The sequence below is a fragment of the Lissotriton vulgaris genome, chromosome 6 (assembly GCF_964263255.1).
Source record: "Lissotriton vulgaris chromosome 6, aLisVul1.2, whole genome shotgun sequence".
In the NCBI taxonomy this organism is placed as follows: Eukaryota; Metazoa; Chordata; class Amphibia; order Caudata; family Salamandridae; genus Lissotriton; species Lissotriton vulgaris.
This window is the reverse complement of record NC_141694.1, coordinates 498,759,308-498,781,324: the sequence shown is the minus strand read 5'-3', so window position 1 is coordinate 498,781,324 and position 22,017 is coordinate 498,759,308. Positions and strand designations below refer to the sequence as shown.

The 22,017-nt window shown below is 43.0% G+C and overlaps 1 protein-coding gene across 1 annotated transcript in view; it reads right to left on the bottom strand.

The window, feature by feature from the left end:
* LOC147707489 (CD109 antigen-like) overlaps positions 1-22,017 on the bottom strand; it is a 943,435-nt gene that overhangs the window by 303,826 nt on the left and 617,592 nt on the right. The window contains exons 21-22 of the mRNA XM_086926506.1: positions 16,197-16,412; positions 92-236 (exon numbers count right to left, since the gene is read on the bottom strand). Of these exons, the coding sequence (XP_086782632.1) occupies positions 92-236; positions 16,197-16,412 (361 nt within the window). The remainder of the gene's footprint in view (positions 1-91; positions 237-16,196; positions 16,413-22,017) is intronic.

The window sequence follows — 22,017 nt, the reverse complement described above, 5'->3', positions numbered from 1 at the left end:
ATAAATATGTTTGGGGTGTGTGACAACGATACTGGTAAATAAAGTCTAGACATCTAGGTACGGTTCATAAAAAATAAAGATAACTTCTTACCAATTACTGTGATATATGCTTGTTCACTGCCACTAACGACATCACTAGGAAATGTGAAAGATAACATTTTGGACACAGTTTGAGGTGTTGATCCAGTCGCCTCCAGAAGAACAGATTGCGAAAATGTCTTTTGTATTCCTTCTGCCTGCAAGCAAAATGTACTTAGGTTAGTTTCCTTCTCTGTTGAAAGCTAATGGATGTTTCCTGACTTTAAGGAAAAGGAGTTTTATTCCTAAAATAGGAAACAGCACTTTGTTCCCTGCACCATCAACTCCTTGGTTGACTTTTGTATGAGGTAAAACCGAGGCAGTGGTACAAAATATATTGACATAGTGTATTTAATAAAAAACTAAATCTATGTTTAACTTTTACATTAATCGAACAGTTTATTTGGTTTGTTAGCCATCAATATCACGTTTTGTGCATTATTGTGTTTGGTGCATTTATGGCTGTTGTATATAAACAAGCCTCATACATATTTTAAAAGGATATTTCAGTGTAATGTCATAAGCCTAATCTCTAAAGCTTTGGTACATATTTCTTTCAGACTTGGGGGCCTCATTTACAATCTTTTGGGGTGGGCAGCACCGCAAACCTTCCTCCTGGGCTGCCCTATGTCAAAAGTAAAGTGCAGAAATGTGCCATATCTATCAGATATAGCACATTACGGTCCTTTCCCCCTTCGCTGGTGCACAAATGGCTGCCATATGCCAACGACGGCACCCTTGCGCCATGGTTTAAGGGTTGATCGCTTTTGTGCAGGAAGGAACAACTTCCTGCACAAAAACAATCAATGGAGCCGATTTCCTCTTTCTATGTGTGCTGCGGAATGCAGCACACATAGAAAGAGGAAAAACAAGGAGAAATAATGTTATTTCTTTTCCTTGCGCCTCCCCTATGCCACACCTGGGTAGGTGTAGGCTTTTGATAAATTTCCAGGTTTATGAAATCTCGTAAATCTGGTAATGAGTCAAATGCCATGGGTATTACGTGGAAACACCCACCATAATGCCATGTCACGCATCCCTATTGCTCAGGTGAGGCAACGCAGTGATTTGTGTTGCGTTGCGTCAGTCCAGAGCTGCAAGGCCATTAAAAGCCACGCAGGTTGGCTTTACCTAGCTTTTTAGATATGGCCCTGCAGTGTATGCCACCAGGCCATTACTAAAAGTAACGTTCTGGTGATGCTCGGGCCTTGTAAATGAGGCCCTTACATTTTTGCAAGGCAATATATTGAGAAGTAAAGAGGAAGCGTGCAGAGGATGGACCTAATAGAGAGGACACACCTAGGACAAGGCGATTACCCACTGGTGTTCATTGCCCAGATATTCACACATGGATAAAACTTTTTTTTTATAGAAGTGAGGGTTTTCCTGAAGAGCAGGAGTGAGGGAGTGTGCTATATCTACGTGGGAGGGAGCTGCAGATATAAACAATGTCAGAAGTATGCCAATAGACCGTCTACCAGGGTCATTATTCAAAAACCTATAATTAGGTCTCCCGGTTTGATGTTTTTCTTTTTACATTTCCTCCTGTATTTATCCACATATAATGTTAGTTAATATTATGTGTATGTATGAATATTTATTTGGGTCGTTTGAAAATACTTAAGCTGAATATATCCACAGTTACTTAACTGATAAATGCGCACTCATATTTGAATGCCTGATAAGTTTCAATGATGTGAACACCCACAGATAAGTCAGTACATTTACATGAAAACAGACACATTTTAAGTTTACCTTGTGAATGTTTACTGCTGTTGAAGCTGCATTACTAAAATGGATTTTTTTAACCCTCTTTACCTGTCAATTGGCCTTGTGGTCATGACTGACAGCATTTAGAATCACTGAAAAAAACCGCCCAATTTTCCTTTTTTGTCCACATTTAATAATGAACACAGGAAAACATATGGATTTTTGTCTGTATTTATCTGCATTAATCTGTAAAAATTAGAAAAAACGGACAACAGGGAGTCTTAGCTATGATATTACCACTGGCAGAAACCCACTTATACACCAATGTACATCCAGTGTAAAATTGTCAAATTCTCTAAGCCCTGCTTGGAAATGGAAGCACAATAGCAGCCCTACTTGTCTGTGTGTGTATGGTATGCCAAGTATGTATGATATTGCACATTCACAATTTTAATAACAAAGAGCAATATGAAAGTTTCCAAGAAGTGAGCATGAAAACAAGAAATATCTAGACAAAAACTTGTGTGCCTGTGGCCAAAACCAAGGAGTGCACTGGGAGATCAATGCAAATCCACTGACAGAATCGGAAAAGTTCAAGTCAGCCTTGAGGAAACCTCATGCACAAAAATAAACACCTACACCTTTTCAAATAATACCCCAAACCCAACTCTGTATCCCATTCAAACTTGAAGTAGGTCACACAACACCCATGCAACTCACTGGAATTTTAAAGGATGCACACCTAACACTGTCATGTAGTTCCTACAAATCTTTATAGGATCGGCACATTTAGACAACATAAACTAAAGGACTGGTGTCCAGTCTGATGCCAGAAACCCCTGGAGAATATGTTAGTCTGTAGAACAGCAAGCTCACAGTGCCACTATAAGTCCCACAACCTTACCAAGAAGCGAATAGTTTCTGGCTACTATCGTACATGACAACCCTGTCTCCTCAGTGATTGTTGAAACAGTACAGTACTTTTCGCTCAGCCACTCGTGGTTTCTTTGTCTCAGAGAGATACACAGAATAAACGGTGGGGAAGTTTTCAATAAGCATTTATTGAACCATTGTCATTCTAGTGTAAAATACATGTGCTGCAACAACCATCAGAGAGAAACAGAGATATACGATTACAAGCACCAATAGAGTTCTGCCATAGTGCTAAAACTGTGAATATATGCAGGCATATAAGAACAACAGTAAAATTAAGACTCCTACGATACAAACCCTAACTAGCTGTACCTAAGTGTACCTAGCATGTATGTAGGTGTATAGCCAAGAATCCCTCTAGGAATGAGCCAACCCCATTACCTGATGTGAGAGAGTGAAGGACCCCATCTTGGTTTTGAGATGGACACCCCGCGAGGGATGTTAGACCACTGCTTGCCGGAGTGTTTGCGTGCAGGGACCTCAGCGTTTTGTGTCAGAATTTCAGCATGGAAGTCTTTTCTCCTCTGGTCTGTCCGGGAAGATGTGGGGCTTATATACCTAAAAGGTACCTTCAGGGGCTCTACCTGGACGTGTCATGGTACTGTGGGCATGTCGGCCAAGGATGTGATGACCCTTATACAGATTTATTATGCAGAATACGGTACTCCTGCTGTGATACTTAGAATCCTCATGCATAATAAATTAGGCTAGTTTTCAGAGAAAACCACACAACATTTATGCAGCACCTAACTACGTAAAAGGTCAGCACCAAACCTGTTATGTGAAACAATGGTAGGACGAATATAGGTAAAAGGTTGTGTAACTACCTAGGCCTATCTTGGGGTACATTGGGGTTCATAACAACCCAACGGAATACAGTGAATTTAAAACAAAGAAATAATCTAAAGACATGAAAAGAAAGCACAATAGTGAGCTGATAGGAAATGGTTGTGCACACATGCAGTGGCCTAATACCGCACAATAGCCCCAAAACACATAATAACCAATTCAGGCCGGCTTTAGCGCTGGTGGCCTCCGGTGCGACAATCATTTTTGGTGCCCCCACGGAGCATGATGCCTCCTTGAATTCTCTCACTCTCACCGGGCAAAGGTGCCCCACATCTCTCCAAGTCATTACTAAACACTTAGCCCCCTCCCTCCCCCCTGAGGTCAGCACCCCCTTCACAGGTCAGGGCCCACTGATCGCAGGTCGCACTGCCCTAAAACCAGCCCTGAACCCATTACATTAAAAACATGTGATATAGTCATAGAAATAAAACATGAAAACAGTCATGTGAAAGTAGATAATACATGTAAAGGACCGCAAAATATAGGTCAACGATCAGTATCAAAGTGTACCAAGGCTAGAACAGCTAAAAAACTATTGATTGGAAAGATGAAAATGCAAATGGTGGGCCCCTTCTACTTGCCAGGGTAAGGCAGAACTACAGGGCCTGGGGCAGAAAGCTTGGGCACACCTGCGACAGCAGCAGGATATATATCCAGTGACCAACCACACTACTGCTGCCCATAGGTAAGCCAGCCAAAATCCAAACAACATTTCCCATTGTGATGGTGATAGAACTTGTACCACTTTACATGATTATCATTAACAAATAACTTGTGTGAGATAATATACAATCAAAACCATCACATTGAAAGAATGGCTGAAAGAAAAGATGTGGCAAAGACATCGCTTCCCTCCACGTGTGATCCTGGAGATGGTTGAGGAAGGAAATTTGGTGCTAACCTCAACTAAAGCCCTCTCACTTACCAAACGTGCCCATGTCAACATAATTACTCCACCGCTTTTCCTGGCTGCTGGGTAAAATCCAGTTGACCAGTGTCACTGGAGCTGGCATCCCATGGAAAAAAAGTCCTGGTGCTTGCATCAGGCACTGTGATGCCTCAAAAAACACATGGAGGAGTCGGAACTGGCAGGCAACCAGTGGCACAACATTTTATGCTATAGCTCATTTTACATGTGTGATTTTTAATATCTACTGCACACTTATTTCACTGTAGTCACCACAGTACATGAACCACCTTGATCACAATTGACACTTCAACAGAATGCAAATGATCTGCAACTGCATAGGATGCTTCATTCATATGTATGCCAATCAGACAAAATTTCAGTTCAATTGTTTGCCGATGACTACAGAGACATGTTGTTGTTTGATAGAAAAACTCAGAATTCCCCATACATGTAAACATTGTGTACACGGAGTATAAGACAAATGTGCTTATCTATATTCAACCTTGCACATGCTTTTGCATTCAAATGTTCGTGTAGCCTAGCACTCCATCATTTCTCACATTCACATACCATGACTTCTCTCCTCCACATGGGCGTTCTTTCTCTGTTTCTACTGATTCCATTCTGTCAGCCGTCCACAGTACATTAAATTAGGCACACACAAAAATAAGAAACCATCTAGTGGACTTCCTTTCTCTAAAGTCATGCTTCAGATACATAGATCACCTGGAGGGTGTTCTGCTCTACTCTCCAGGAGCGGTGTGCAATATTGTCCAGACCTGCTGTGAGTTGCAAAATATATATTTGCCTCAGATAATACAGAATTATGCCAACTCTGAACTCTATAGAAGTCCCATCCCACAAACTGTGGCAGCGCTCATGATTTAGGGGCCATCTGTATGCTACCAACTAGTGGATTATACTTCACCAAGGGTCCAGTTTGCAAAGTCTGCAAATGTTGAACAAGCAGTATTGATCCAATAATGCTATGCCCACATACTGCATCCTGGGACACCATGGTCCACATCTAGTGCAAGTTCATATCTTGAAACACCAGTGCATTTCTACATGTATCGTATTTGTCTATGTTGTGGGATCATCACAAACAGGATGCTCTGTCAGAGATGCACCTTGGGCCTGCGTAATGCAGCCTGACATCACATGCAGTCTTATTCACCAAGGCCCTTCTTAATGCCTGTAATTTTCCTCTCCCAGTGATGTCCCATCATATGTTTATGTCATAACAAGAGTCTACACAAATCAAGCATTCTTCTCCCAGCACATGTAGAATGTTGTGTCTTTGTCACTGTTTCAGCTCACACGAGGAACTATCTCCTGTATCATCAATTAATATAGCCTCCAATGTTTAACTTTTTATGTCTGTGTTGCAATGTTGCAAGCACAGTCCAATTGTCACTTTCAATTTTCTTCTTTTTCCTTTTGGGGTCATTTGAAGATTTTGCTCCAACAGACCTCAAAAACGACTGACCCATCTCTCTCCTACCTTTCACGGCCAAGTTACTGAGAAGACCGTCAATGTCCAACTAAGGAAATTAATCAAAGAGAACTCCATCCTCGTCCCCTCCCAATCCAGATTCCGCAACAACCACAGCCCTGAGACCTCCTTACTCGCCACTACAGATGACATCCGCACTCTCCTCGACCAAGGCTACACCGCGGCCCTGATCCTACTCGACCTCTCTTGAGCCTTTGACACTGTCTCCCACCGCACACTCACAGCCAGACTCAACGATGCCGGCATACAGGGAACCGCCCTCAACTGGTTCTGCTCCTTCCTCACCAGCAGAACCCAAAGACTCAGACTTCCACCCTTCCTCTCCAAACCACAGAGATCAACTGTGGAGTACCCCAAGAGTCATCGCTCAGCCCTACGCTATTCAACATCTACATGGCCCCCCTCGCCACCATAGTCAGACAGCACGGACTCAGCATAGTATCCTATGCCGATGACACCCAGCTCATCCTCTACCTCACCAAGGACATCACCAGACTCTGTTTCCAGGAAGGAATTAAGGACATTGCATCCTGGATGAGCAGCAGCTGCCTGAAGCTCAACTCGGAGAAGTCTTAGTCCTCGAACCCTCCCCCTCTGCATGGGACAACACCTTGTGGCCTACTGCCCTCGGCTGCCCCCCAAACCCATGAACCAGGCCCAGAACCTAGGCATCATACTCAACTCCTCCCTATCCATGACCCAACAGATCAACACCGTAGCCTTCCCCTGCTTCGACACCCTCTGCATCCTTCACAAGACCTTCAAATGGATCCCCCAGAATCAAGAAAGACCATCACCCACACACCTATAACCAGCAGACTGGACTACAGTAACGCCATGTACTCCAGGATCACCAAATCCCTGCTCCACAAACTCCAGACCATAGAGAACACCACAGCCAGACTCGTCCTCAGCATCCCTCGACACAAACACATCACCCAACACCTGCAAGACCTCCGCTGGCTCCTTGTTGAGAAGAGAGTGACTTTCTAGAAACTCACACGCACCTACAAATGCCCCCACAACACAGGACCCCAATATCTCAATAAAAAAATCCCCTTCCACATACCCAAAAGAAACCTCCGATCTGCCAACCTAGCCCTTGCCGGGGCCCCGTACACCCGCAGAGCAAGACGGGTGGAATAGCCTTCTCCTGCATCACGGCTAAGACCTGGAACGAGCTCCCGATCAACATCAGACGTGCCCCCACTCTTCACATTTTCAGAAAGACCCTCAAGACCTGGCTTTCCCACTGACCGGAGCTGCTCACTACTCTAAACCCCCAGCGCCTTGAGACCCTCACGGGTGAGTAACTTGCTTCACAATTCCCTGATTGATGCTACTTCGTGTATTATTAATTGAGTTATCTTTCTGTTAATAGTTTTTTCTCCTCAATTTGAGGCTTTTCAGATTTAACATGAGATACAATTAAACCTGCTTAACATTATATTATGAGGGCAAGGGGGGGGCAAGCCTTGGGAACCAACCAGGAATGGTTGAATCATGTTTATTAAATCAACATGACAAATATGTTACTGCCTATAGACTCACTTAAAATAAATTCTGAACGAAATTGTCTACCCTAACTACTGCCCAGTAGCATAATGTCATGTCAATTGTGTGCATGTGGTAATTTCTGTACAATTCATTCGACATTAAAAACCATCTATGACTATCTTAATGGCCTGTGGTAATCTGCATACTGCAAAATGGCTGAGGGGTGTGCAGAAACTTTCAACAACACAGTGAAGGCAGTTGATATCATTGGTGAGTAGAGTTTTGGGGAAGTACTCTTAGGTATATGGTTCTGCTGACCTGAAGTTAGGTCTCAAGGAAAAACTGGAGGTCTATTAGGATACTGCTAGAAAGTGTGCATGTGTACATCTCAATGGAGATTGCTCCGAGGAGGGGTCAAGAGGACTCAGAGGACTTCTGCTGCTGGGCGTAGCCAAAAGAACCTGACATTCTGTCGGGGTTCTCCAAGGTGATGAGGACAATCAGATCGCGGCTCACTCCACTGTAGCAAAAGGTCCTGCAGGCCACCTATCCTGACCTACATGTCCAGCTGCAAGCATATGAGCACCAGCAGCGAGGCAGTAAGTACCATTTCTTTTCATTTCATGGGTAATATTAGCTTTCCTACTGCAGAGATTACTGTTTCATATCAAATGCCAAAGTACAACAGGAATTTGACCAACATGATGGCTATATTGTAACAATATGATGTGAGAAAGAGAACTAATGTTACACTTTAATTTTTCATATATTGCACAGTATCCTTGACTTCCAAATCAGCAATAATTGGTTGTGGAGCAATGTATACTCTGTCAACATGAGATTTTTTCATGCCCACTGTGACCCTAAACCTAAAAGCAGTTTCACAATGTTACTACTGACATCAGTGCGACATGTCATTCTGAAGTTATGCAGTATAGAGCTGCATCCCATTTAAATACTGTGGAAGAAGAGATCACAGCTTCTCACTATGGCCCAAATAAGGGCAATCATTGTAGGATGTGTAAATTATTACACCGTTTAATATTCAATAACACTAGGATCGGAATTTACCTATGTGATAATTAGCTCTCAATACAATTTCTTCCCTCCAAAATGAGGCATAATGTGGAGTTCGGTGCTGTGTGCACCAGAATCTGCATGTGGTTGTATTTATGAGGCATTTTTAATCTAGTAAAATTTGGCAAATTTCATCTGCCGAAATTTACCTGGGGAAAATTGCAGGGTATGTGGTAATTACCTCAAAACTTGTGATTTCAATCTCGGTGCAAACAAAGGATTGCATAGGCATTGAAAAAAATGGCCCACTGGTAATAAAGGCCCTACTCTCTAAGCTGTAGGCATTAGGTAAACGCAAGGACAGGACAGAGAATTTTGGTGCACAACAGGAAAGTGAACGTGTCTTGGACAGTGTTAAAAACTACTCTTTAAGTTTGTCCTCAAACTCAAAGAGTAGTTTGTAACATAGAATAACATAGCCCATGTCATGCTATGTGTTATTTGTAAAGAGCGCTATCATAGATGGCTTCATGAAGGTAAAAATGTATGGGCGGAAGTGAATTTGGATACCATTGATTAACAAGCATTGGTAAAGCCAATAGGTCTCAGCAATGCAAGAGCAATTGGCGTAATCAATGCAAATGACTTTTAGGCATGTTGTATAGCAGCACGTCTGCTGTTCAGCATGGCGGAACGCCACGGAAAAAGCGCTATGATGCAGACAGCGCTGACCATGTCACAGCACTTTTTTGTGTGGCAGAAGGGGCGGGACAACGGAACTCAACATGTCGGGGGCAAGAGATTACGCACAAGCTGTGTAGCAGAAACCTAAAATTAATTTGTCCTTGTGCAATGTAACTGATTCTCATGTAAGGCACTCCTATACCTTCAGGTTGAGTTTGTGCTTCAGAAAAATAAAAAAATCCAAGAAATTTGGAGCTCCTCGCTCTGCCTGCTGGGTATGGTCTCAGATAACGCAGAAGAGCACCTTAAGTAGAAAAGAGACGGACAGGAGAAAACCCAAACATGGACTGGGGGGCTGGGGGAGTTGGTAAAGAAGAAATGGACAGGGGCAGGGGGTGAGAGGTAAAAGACGCAAAAGGGATTGGGTGGCTGGGAGCAGAAAAGAAGCACCACAAATGAAGGGTGAGTGGGAGGAGAAAGGAGTAACTTAAAACATGAACACTCATTTGGGGTGCTGAAACAAAACTAAAAAAGTAGCCCCAAAAGTGAGAGCAGTTGATGGGCACAAGTACTTGGTCAATGTGCTAGTGGAGGGCCAAACACAAGAGGAGTCATGAAGCATGCATGGCGTGACAAACGATGAGAGAGCGACATTGAAGATAACAAATGGTAAGCCTATGGGCGGACTGTGGCCCACTAATTGTAAATATAATGTCTGGAAGAGACAGTGCATGCGCTGTCAAGCCGAGGCCTAAAAAGCCAGGGTTTTAGCTGACTTCTGAGAATTTCCAAAAAAGAATGGGAAAGACGATGCAGCGGGAGAAAGTTCTAAAGCCTAAAGGCATCTATCAAGAAGGCGGTATCACCAGAACGTATATTGTGAGGAAGAAGAATATGAAGCAGAGATTTATCACCACACCATAGAGTAGGGGTGAAAAGATGTCAGTTAAATTTAGAGGCCCCGAAAGGAGGGTGCAAGAGTACACCACTTTATAGACAATGTTAGACATTAAAATAGTGTGCACTTAAAGACTGGAAACTAATGCAGACCACACAAAGTTGAAGTTGTGTGCTCCCATTTTTCGCAGCTAGTGAGCAGTCAAGTGGGTGCGTTTTGTATCAGTTGAAGATGCTTACGTCATAAAACAAAAGATCCCAGGTAAATGCTAGTCCCATAATCTATCCTCAACTGAATGAAAGAAAGAACACCAATGAACTCTCCCTATCTAGTCTTAATCAGAAAACCCTCACCAATGTGATATAGTCATTGGTGTGGAAGGCAGCAAAGGGGTTCCGTTTAACATGGTATGGGCTTCCAGAGCTTCCTCCCAAATGGACAGCAACACACAGAGAAAAACATAGGGCCTTTTATTGACACTGTTTTAGTTCTGTAGATGGCCTGAGACTAAGGTAATCGATCATTAACAAGGTTGTATCTTGAAGGTACTGCTGAAATGCGACTGATACTTCTTATTCTAACAATTTGGCAAGGAAAGCTGGGACAGCTAATAGCCCAAGACCAGCTATTATTCACATTCATATTAATATCATAATATTAGTACATACAGAAGTACGTGATTGAGAGTAGCCTCTGTAATTACTAATGTTAACACAAAGAGAACACTACCACGCATGTGTTAATAATTGAACCTTCTTTGATGCTGGACTAACTATAACAGCTTTGGAAAATGATGTGGGACGTTAGTCTTCCAGTATTTGTAGCTACTGTATACTGACACTTCCCTGGAAATCTTTGCAAAAGACTGCAATGTGTTTTTTCAGTCAGTGAGACCCTGGGCTGGCCAGACCTTGTACTGGCCAATGCCATCTGTAATTCCACTGTTTCAGATACTACAAATTGATGTCAGGCCATTTGGTAGGACGAAAGGTCCCTAGGAAGCTGTGTCTGATAGCTCACTAGACAGTCTCCCTTTCAGCGTGTATTTTTATTGGTATTAGACTTGTGTTATCAGTGATTCTGTAACCACACCATACTCCCTGATCTACTGAACGCATTCCACATTGGCCATTAGAAGGCTACAATGACTGTACCCTTTAGGCATTTTGTTGTTCCACACTGCAGAACTGACACGTAAAATGCATGTGCAGCAGAGTGACAGTCATTTCAGCAGCACAGCAGTCTTTCTTCCTGGCAGTCTTGCACAGGTCCAAAAGTGTGCTGAAGAGTTGGTGTCTGAGGTCCAATATTTATACTTGGTTCCTTCTTTGAAGGGGGAGAAACGTCTAGAAGATTCCCTTTGAAGTGCTCAGGTTTTATGCCTTCCCTAAGCTGGCTCCAGGTTAACTACAGGTTAGGCTAGACTAAACCAACCTCCCCACCTTCCTTAACTGGTCTCCTGACCAGGCAAGGCCCTTTCAGAACCAGCGCTCTGCTGAACCAGCATGCGTTGCCTCCTTTCTCCTCCTCCGCTCCACTTCATCTGTGTGCCTGCTTTTCTCATTCCCTCTTTTTGCCATCTTTTCTGTCAACTCTGTCACCTTTTTCAGCTCACTTTGACACCTTTTTCTCCCACTTATGCCTCCTTGTTTCTGCTACTTATGCCACTGTCTTTCTGGTACTTTTGCCTACTTTTTCAGATTACTTTGACCCCCTTTTCTTGCTACTTGTGCCACATTTTCCTGCTACTTTTGCTTCCTTCATTCTGCTACTGTTGTTGCCTTTTTTCCGATACTTCTGCCTCCCTTTTCTGCTACTTTCGCCTCTTTTTTGCTGCTACGTTTGACACCTTCTTTCTGATACTTTTGCCTCATTTTTCTGATTACTGTTGCCAATTGTCTCTGCATACTTTGGATGCTAACTTTTTCCATCTCTGTCCCTCCCTCTTGACCCTCTGTCGCCCTCAGCCCCTCTACCATGTACACATTTCACCCTCTCACCTCCCCTGCACTTTACCTGATCTCCTGTGTGTCTTCCTACTCTCCTGCCCGACTTCGGAAGCCCCACCCACCGCACCACTCCCAGTACCTACCTAATGGTGGCTGCAGTGCAACCCAGTTGAGTAGGTGCCCAAGCTCTCCAGGTTCCTGGACTTGTCCTCTGACCAGTCAAGGCACTTTCAGATCCAACAATCTGCTGAACCAGCAACCACAGCCTCCTCTCTCCTACTCCGTTCCTCTTCACTTTTGTGTCCGATTTCCACCATCCTGCTTTTTCTCATTAGCCACCTTTTCTGCTAACTCTGCCACATTTCAGCTCACTTTGCTACTTTATTTCTGCCTTTTTTGCCTCCTTTTTCCGCTGCTTATGCCACAGTCCCTCTACTTTTGCTTCCTTTTTCTGATTATTTATGCCACCTTTTTCTGCTCCATCTGCTGCCTTTTGTTCTGATTTTTTTGCCTCCTTTTTTCTGCTATTTTTGCCTTCTTATTATGCTTCTTTTGCAGCCTTTTATTTGATACTTTTGCCTCCTTATTCTGATTACTGGTGATACTATTCTCTACATACTTTCACTACTTACTTTTATCACCTTTGTTCCTCTCTCTTGACCCCCTCTCACCCCCAGCCCCCTCAGCCATTCAACTGTTTCTCCCCTCCCACCCTCCCCCTCCCCTCCTTTACTGCCCTCCTGTGTGCCTTCTTGCCTTCTTTTCCCATTCACTGCGCCCAACCCACCTCCCAAGACCTACTTAATAGAGACTGCAGAGTGGCCATGTAGCAGACTATCTGCTGGTCCACCAAAGGTAAGCCCGTCTGCACCCTTCTGTGCCCCGTGCTACAACCAAAAACTCCTGGCCCTCCTGCCCCACAGAGGATACACTATTGCCAAGCTCTACACCCTCAACAATGGACACTGCGACAAACATTGCCACCACACTGACCCACACTACACAATAGGACATTTGAACTGCACCTACTGTCACTTCACCTGCCACAGCACACAAACCAGTCCACAGACCAGCCCCACCCCAAACACATCACAGATACCACCTGAACAAAAACATCAACTCACATGCGCCCTTCTCAAAACACGCTCACTATGCAAACACACAACTGAGATTTTGGACCTCCTCCACTCCCTCACACCTGGCATCCACTTCCTCTTGGAGATTTTGCTCAACCCCACCTGACATGACAGAATCGATCTATTACACCACCACAAGTGACAACATTACCCTTGACATGGCACACCTTAACTTCCGGCTCCAAACAGAGAGCAAATCCACCTTCAGGGGCACCCTTGCCTACCATCCTCCAGGACTACGTCAAACCTACTGCAATTTCATCAGTGACTTCATTGCGCCCCTGTCTATAGTCTCAAACAGCAACATTTTCCTCAGCTACGTCAAATTCCATCTAGACAACCACAATGACATCACCCCTTAGGATAGGATAGGATAGGATAGGATATATGTATGTAGAGCGCTTGATTGCCATGGTGTCTTGGCGCTAGCATGTGAAGAAAGGAAGTATGACCAGTATTACAGAAGGAATAAATGGTAGTGAACAGTCATATTTTCAAGTCCTTCCTAAAGAGCTGCCGAGTAGGTTGGAATTTCATAGCTATAGGTATTTTGTTCCAACGCTTTGCCGCACAGTGCAATGTAGTTCTACCACCTCCTCTTGCCCGTCTGAGCTTAGTAGTTGCATTCAGACCCAAATTAGCAGATCTGAGGGCACGTGGGGGGATATAAGGTGGAAACATTCTTTGGATAGTCTCCGCATCTCCACCATGAAGTGCTTTGTGCACGAGGCATAAGGCCTTGAATTCCATCCGCTGTTGGATAGAAAGCCAGTGCAGTGACTTGACTCCTGCCGAGGTTGATTGTCCTTTAGGAATGTTTAGAAGTAGTCTTGCTGCAGCATTCTGTAGAGACTGCAGTTTTTTCATCTGGAACCTGTCAATGCCCAAAAAAAAGGGCATTGCAATAGTCCAGTTTAGACAGGAGGAGTGCCACCACCATCGTCTTTTGCAGTTCTTGTGAAATGAACGGGATGATTTTTCTCAAGGTTTTTAGTAAAAAGAAACAGGATGAAGTAACACTGTTTACCTGGGCAGAAAAATTTAATTGGGCATCAAAACCAACCCCAAAGTTCCTGACCTTGGGGACGGGACCCAGGCATTCTCCAGCCTCCACCGGCACCAGCAGTCATTCCACAGGGACCGGCCGGGGGCCAAACTCAATCACCTCTGTTTTGTCAGTGTTGATTTTCAGGAAGCAGTGGTCCATCGATGTCATGATCTCAGTAAGACAAGCATGAAACCTGGCAGCTGTGGCCTCAGGCTGGTTGTTGATTGAAATAACAAGCTGACTGTCATCAGCATATGAGACCAGGGTAAAGTCATGCCTCCTGATAAGTCTGGCCAAGTAGATTTTAAACATTATTGGTGAGAGGGCTGATCCCTGTGGAACACCACATGGAAGATAGAAACTCTCCGATTGTAGACCATCCCAGTGCAGCCTCTGCTCCCTCGCCTCTAAAAAGGAGGAGAGAAGGGCCAGGGCAGTACAATTGACCTCCACATTCCTCAGCCGCTGCACTAACACAGTGTGATTCACTCAGTCCACTATTCTGCGAATCCACTATTCTGCAAATCTCCTCTGTAGCAGTAATCAGAGCAGATTCGGCTGAGGTGCAAGACCAAAAACCGTGCAGTGTGGAATCCAGTAAATTGTTCCCATCCAGATAATTTGTCAACACCTTATTTCCTGACTTCTCCAGTATTTTTGCTACTATCGGCAAATCAGCAATTGGGCGATAGTTCTTTGGTTCGGTAGGGCCCAGGGTCGGCTTTTTTAGAAATGGCCTAGTAGATACTTTTTTCCAAATTGCTGGGTAATTACGCGATTCCAGACTTGGTTAACTGGGGATAAGTTTTCACAGATCTTCCTAGCGGCAAGGTGCATAATGGCCACAGGCAGGGGTCTATAGGTGAGCCGGATTTTATTGTGATGAGGAGTTTTAGTACCTCATCATTAGTGATTGTCGGGAAACAGGATAATCTACAGTGGGTTGATCGAACCTCAGCAGGCAGTTGACATTGCTTACCCTGAGTCTCGCGAACGCTCAAAAGGTCTTTTTAGATTGCTTGCACCTTATTCTGAAAATATATGGCCAGTTTATTACACGTCTTGATCTGGTTTAAAAATGTTGTCCTGCTGTGGATTAGCCAGCGGTTTGACAGATTTAAAAAGTTCCTTTGTGGAAATACCAGCATTTTCTATTTTAGTTGTAAAGAATAGCTTTTTTTGCGGCAATAATTGCTTCCTTGTACTGTTGGATAGCTAGTTTATAGGTTATTTTCTTTTCATTGCTACAATCTTGTCTCCAAAGACGCTCAGGGGTATATTATCAAGAAAGGCGGTACAATTATTGCCGGTTTAGCATAAGAAAACTGCTGCTAAAGTGGTGATAATGGACTTGATAATAGGCCCTGGAGAATACCAATAGAAGCCCATGTTCACACAAGAACATGGACTTCTATTGGAATTCTCGAGGGCATATTATCAAGCCCATTATCGCCGCTTTCCAAAAGGGGGTGGTGATGGACGGAGCATCTGAATCAATCAAACACTCTAACCCAGTCAAAACATCTTGGTTTAATCCATCACCGTTCTTTAGCCCACTCTGCCACCCCAGTTCAGACATGGCTATATGCAAATCAGTCTGACCCTGTGCCTCATGGGAACAGTCCAGCCCGAACTGCCAAGCCATGTCTTCCCTGGACCGGAAACAAGCTTCCGAGGACCGGTTTCTGGCATTCCAGCCGTCTTCAGCCCAGCTTGCTTGAATCCAGTGGCAAAGTGAGCAAGGGACTCACGTCTGAGCATACCCTGCCACACTTATGGCGGCCAAAAGCGGTACAAAAGGGGGTGGTGATGGACGGAGCATCTGAATCAAGCAAACACTCACACCCAGTCAAAAGATCTGGGTTTAATCCATCGCCGTTCTTTAGCCCACTCTGCCTTTATAATAAAGTAAAATCATAATTTCCATGACTTTTTTATTTTCTGCAACCATTCAATTTGAGATGCACTCACCTTGACTATGACTTTTTTGGTAATGTCAGCAACCGCTTCGGATGAGTTTGCAAGCACGGTGAAACTAATCTCACCCAATTGTTTTGGTCTGACTGGAAACAGGACTGTTCTTCCAGAATTACTAGGCACAGATGCTCTCCTTTGGTTTGCGACAGTGTTGGCATTTGATGCACCTATTAGTTGAAATGAATCCTCAATTTGCAATGTAGCAGTTACCTGTGAACATAAAAATATCAGTTGGTTTATATAAATCTTGCTTTCCAAAAGACACAATAACACATAAAAAGCGTATTCCGCCGGGTTTTGTGTCACACTGATCTAGGTCAGTAGACTATATTAAGGAATAAAAGACTTGTTATGATCACGCCTGTCACCCGTGGGGAGTGGATTGTGGCATTCTGTATTATATTTAGACTTGTGTTCGAAATTTATTGAATGCAATATATTGCACCTATTCAGAATTTTTCCGTATTATTTGGAAAAAATACGCAGATTTTGATGTTACTGCACCAAAATACACATATCGCAATAATTACTATGATGTTTCCCCTAATTTAATAACAGCAGGTTTCACCTGCCAAGATTTCACAGGTTGTGGTTTGTGTTGCACCATCTAACTACCAGATGACAAAATCCACACAACTCATAATTCCGACCATTACGCATGCATGGGTTTGTCAAAATCCAATTAAATAATCTTTATTAGGATAAGAATATCCATAAAAGCCCAGTTCATCACCAACTATAAGAAATACAGTAAATTTTAAAACATATAAATATACAATATCATCCAAAACATGTACAAAATTACAGAACTAAAATACATTTAAAAGAGTTGGACGGGCCTAAAAACTAGCAGCTTAAATGGCATGGTGCAAAATATGAGTTTTGGAACAGTTGTGCAAAATCAGCAACAGGTTGCAAATAAACTGCAATAAATGCAATCGGTCAGACAAGTGCAAAATATTGGATTTGAGGTAATTGTGCAAAATCAACAATAATTTACAAATAAAGTTCAATATTATTCAATGAGTCAGCAATATCATGCAAGTAAAGTGTGATATTATTCAATGAGTCAGCCAATAATAAGCATCAAGATATAAATATATAAGCTAAAAACCCCATGGATTCTACCACTACTTGCAGCAACATCAAGGTATTGGTTGTGAGTGGGGTAATAGGGGCTTTTCACTTGGCCATCTTACAGAATTTATACGGCATTAGGAGTCAATCATTGAAGCACGTGAGCATACCGCAGCTTGTAAGTATCAAATCGTCATTTCCTAATTTTAAAATTTCCAAATATGCCAATTTAAAATCCAAGATAGCCTGTGCCTTGAGATAGGGAGCGAAATACTATTTTGTGTATCTTACATAGAATTTACAAATGAGTAAAAAGTGCAACAAGGTTTGTTTGCTACCAATGCCGCAGGGGCAGCTCAATTGCTCGAGATTGCTATTAAAGCCTATTGGAAAGCAGAGTGAATATTTTATGCTGCCATCCCTAAGGCGGTAGAGTAAACTCCTTTTCCATCTCCCTATATTTTTCCTAAGGTATTGCTGTGGCATATGATGTTGAATGCACAGTGCCTCCAGAAGGGGCATATATCTAATGATCGATGGTTTATTGCGCTCAATGTCCTGTCTTTCTTTATGGTAGAGGGCATAAAGCGCCCCCCTGACTGATCTTATATTTATACCTTCCACTGCAAATGGGCATAAAAAAATGTGCTCCAAATTCATGCTAGCTAGGCTGTATTTTACTGCAGCTAGCCAGGGTATACAGCCACCCTTGTCGCACTTAAGGCAGACTATGATTATCTCTCTTGTTAAAATAGCTGCGGGATTCTGGCATATTTTTAACCAAAATATCGCTGGGCGGGACCTAATCAAATCCTCCACATATTTTAAATGTAATTCCTTATGGCATATATAATTTGGAGATGAGATTTGAGCCCCATGGATTTTCCTACAAAATCTGTTCTCTTCAATTTGAATCCCACTACAATTCGCATGCCCCCCAGACTTCGGCACCATAAGTAGCCGTTGGTACACATTGTAATTTATATATCTGAATCAACGGTACCACTACCTCAGATTGTTTTGGTTGCTGAAGGCTAATGATAGAATTAACTGCTTTAGTGAGTTTACTTCTACCGTGGGCCGTGGGCTTGCCAAGAACCTGATTCTGAGAAAACTAGGCCCAGGTAAGGAAAAGTGCTTGTGCATGTTAGCGATTCGCTGCCCGATGTAATAGACTTAATACAGTGTTTTTTCAGGCCACTACTCATTATATAAGATTTTTAAAAATTTGTACAAAGGTCAAGATCCGCCATAAAAGACACAAATCCTGTGACTAAAGTGCGAAGTGCATTGGGGGTGAGGCCCAAAAGGACTGCATCGTCTGCGTATAAAAGCGTAGGGAGTAATTTACCATTAATTTTGGGTACATCACTAGTCAATTTAGATAAGGAGTTGTGTAATTCATTTATATAAAGGATAAAAAGCAGAGGGGCCAGAACACAACCTTGTCTGACCCCTCTGCCAATGGTGATTTCCCCAGAGACTTCCCCATCATTACTTATCCTCACCCGTGCCTTCAAATCCCTGTGCAAATACGCCAAAAAACAAACCAAAGCCTCGTCCAACCCATAATTTAAAAGATTCTCCCATAAACGCGATCTATTAACAAAATCAAAGGCTGAGGTTAAATCCATAAAACCCAAATAGAGTGGAACTTTTTGAGCAACCGTATATTTCCCCAAGATAAGATTCTAATTCAAGCACTGTTTACTGTTCCAACATTGCTTCTGAAACCCAGCTGACAACAGTTTAAAATATGGTTGTCTTCTGCCCAGTTCCTAATCTTATTAAAGACAACCCTGCCCAAGATCTTCAAAGTGTTGTCTATCAGAGAAATTGGGCGATAACAGCTGGGGTTGGAACTGTCGCCTTTTTTAAAAATGGGCACAATAATACCGGTCGACCAAGTGCTCGGGATAACTGCATTAGTCAGATTATTAAAAACATTGCATAAAAGGGGAGCCCAAAAGTCTGGTTCATGCTTTATAAGGTCGATTGATAGCCCATCTGAACCTGGTGCTTTGTTTCCTAAACTTTGGTGTATGGCATCCTCGACTACAGATATACTTATAGCAACCTTTAGGACTGGGAAGCAGGTATAACTACTAGAGGTCTTTGTGGGAGCAGTATAAATTCTAGCAAAATGCTCCTCCCATAGTTCACTGGATATATTACAACTTATGGGGGTAATATTCGTGTCCATGGACCTCATACCTTTAACTTCCTTCCAAAATCCAGTTACATCCTTAAGTGAAGCAGCCCTGGCAAGATTATCCCAGCGTTCTTTCAATATCTCCTCTGAGCGTAATTTAATTGCTTTCTTGTAGCAGGCTCTTAATGATCTAACTAGAGTTATATCCCTGGGTGTAGCCGCTAATGCTTCACGCAGTTCTCTATTAGCCCGCGAACAAGTGCTATCGAACCATCTGGGATTCTTGCTTAAATTAGTAACAGGTTTAGAGATTAATACCAGCACATAAACCACTAAAAGCCTCAATAATCTCACCACCCGAGGTGCTACTTGACAAGCACGTATCTACAAATACGGGATGCGATCTTATCATTCGTGCAAAAAGGGCTTTATTGTCTATCCCCTTCCAGATTACTCTGAGCTTGTCAGTATATGACACCAAATGTTTAGCCCCTATTTCCTTTTGAGCAATAAATTTAGAGGAAAGCCTAATTGTTGTTAAAATTGGGTTATGGTCACCTTGACTTGTGCTTATAACCTCGCCTTTACTAAAAAGTTGACCAACATCCGCGACCTCTATAGGTAGGCAATAGACCCTTAATTGGGTTAACACCAACCTTTTCCATTACATTAATCAGATTACGGGGGGATAAATAGTTACGAAGTTCCTCCCCTCTTTGGCATGGGATCGCCCTAGTGGTGATGTTATCAATACCACTATGCAGTCGTGCGTTAAAATCCCAGCCTAGGAGTATTCCGTCTATTTTGCCATACCTCTGCTCGTCGTTCAGTTCATCAATAAGTTCAAACAACCTAATAAAATTTCTATTTGGTAGTGACGTAAAATCGTTATTATAAAAGTTAATTAAACATATCGAAGCTCCCCGTGAATAAATAATGGCTTGGAAGTTCGCATTATTTGTCGTTACAGATTTTATGCTACCCTCGGCCGATATCTTTGTCCATGTTGATAAACCCCCACACGGTCGGCCTATTTTGGGGCTAATTACAATGCTATTATAACACACGAATCCTTCTAAAAACAATCCATTTGTGCACCATGTCTCCTGGAACATCAAAATATCGTAATTACTTATCAGATCAACCTACTCCGTGGAATTCAGTTTAGATCTTAATCCTGCAATATTCTAATTTAGAACATTTAATTTTGAATCTGGGATTATGAGTTTGCTAACAGTTGGGCATAATATTAGGAGGTCTACTGTCTCTGATGTTATAGTGGATGTGTAATTCAATAGTCAATCCTGGCTCTCCAGGCTGGACAGAGCAGTAAACCGATGTTGTGTGTTGCATGTTGGTATAAAAGGATTACGTGGGCCCAAGGGGGGTTTATAGAAAATGCCCAAAGGTAGTGAATGTATGAGGGTTGGGGCAGTATTATGATTGACTTGTGCTCGCAATAGCCATTTCACCAGGGGGGACATCTAAAATTCACGACTATACAGTCACCTGAGATATTCTTTTCTGAAGGTCCCACCCATCCTACACGTCGCACCATTAGGATTTCGTTGGCGTTCACCATCCCTAGCCCCTTATACTTTGTTAGCCAATCAGTACCCTTGTTTTTAAGTTGTTCCCATGATTCTGATTGGTCTTTATTCAGGGGAGGAACACCAGCTAAAATTACAACATATGGGCAGGCTTCGGGATGTAGGTTAAGGACATCTTTAGATGGATTCTTAGCCTGATTTTTCAGGGCAGTTGCTATGCTTGTAGGGACGGGGGCTGCAGTGCAGGGGTGGCTGAAGCTAGATTTCGTGACTGGCTATTCCTAGTGGTCCCATTGCCGATGGCTGCATTTGACAGGGGCATCGGGTTGGGAGTGGATTTGAGGGGGGGACCATCCTTAGAATTGCCACACTTGTCGCATGCAGCATTAACAATTCAAAGCGTTAAATCGCCACTTGCCCTTAACATGCCATGGTCAGTTACTTCTGTTTGTTTATTGCCCCCCATAATTTTATCAACAATAGTAACATTATTTTTCTTTATATCAGGTTTCTTAACCAGGTTTTCCAATCTGTCCAACCGTTTAAACAAAGCATTAAATTGTTTATCTACTAAAATTTTCAAACGATCATAAACAGAGTCCATTATAATGTCAATTGGAATATCACCAGATCTTCCATGTATAGCATGTGCAATTGTATGCTCAGTTTGTGTATGAGTGGAGTTAATTGCATCTTCGGGTGTGGTCAAGTCTACGGTATTATCCTGTGTTTGCTCAGTTGGGATTGCTGTGGTAGCAGTAGATCCTCGCCTCCACATGCTTGGAGGAGTGGGTTGAGCAGGCTGTTTCCTCTTACTGCTAGTGAGTTTAGTTACTCCTCTCTTCCTTCCCCCCCCCACTATTTTGGTAACCGAGTCCGAATCCCCACTACTGGCAGTGACTTGAGGCCCTAATTGGTGTTCTGAGTTGTCCGCATCAACATCATCAATCTCAAGGCCCTCGTGCAAAATGTCTCGCTGGCTGGGGGTAATGATCAATACATTTGGTGATAATGGGAGAGGGGTAGTTGAATTGCC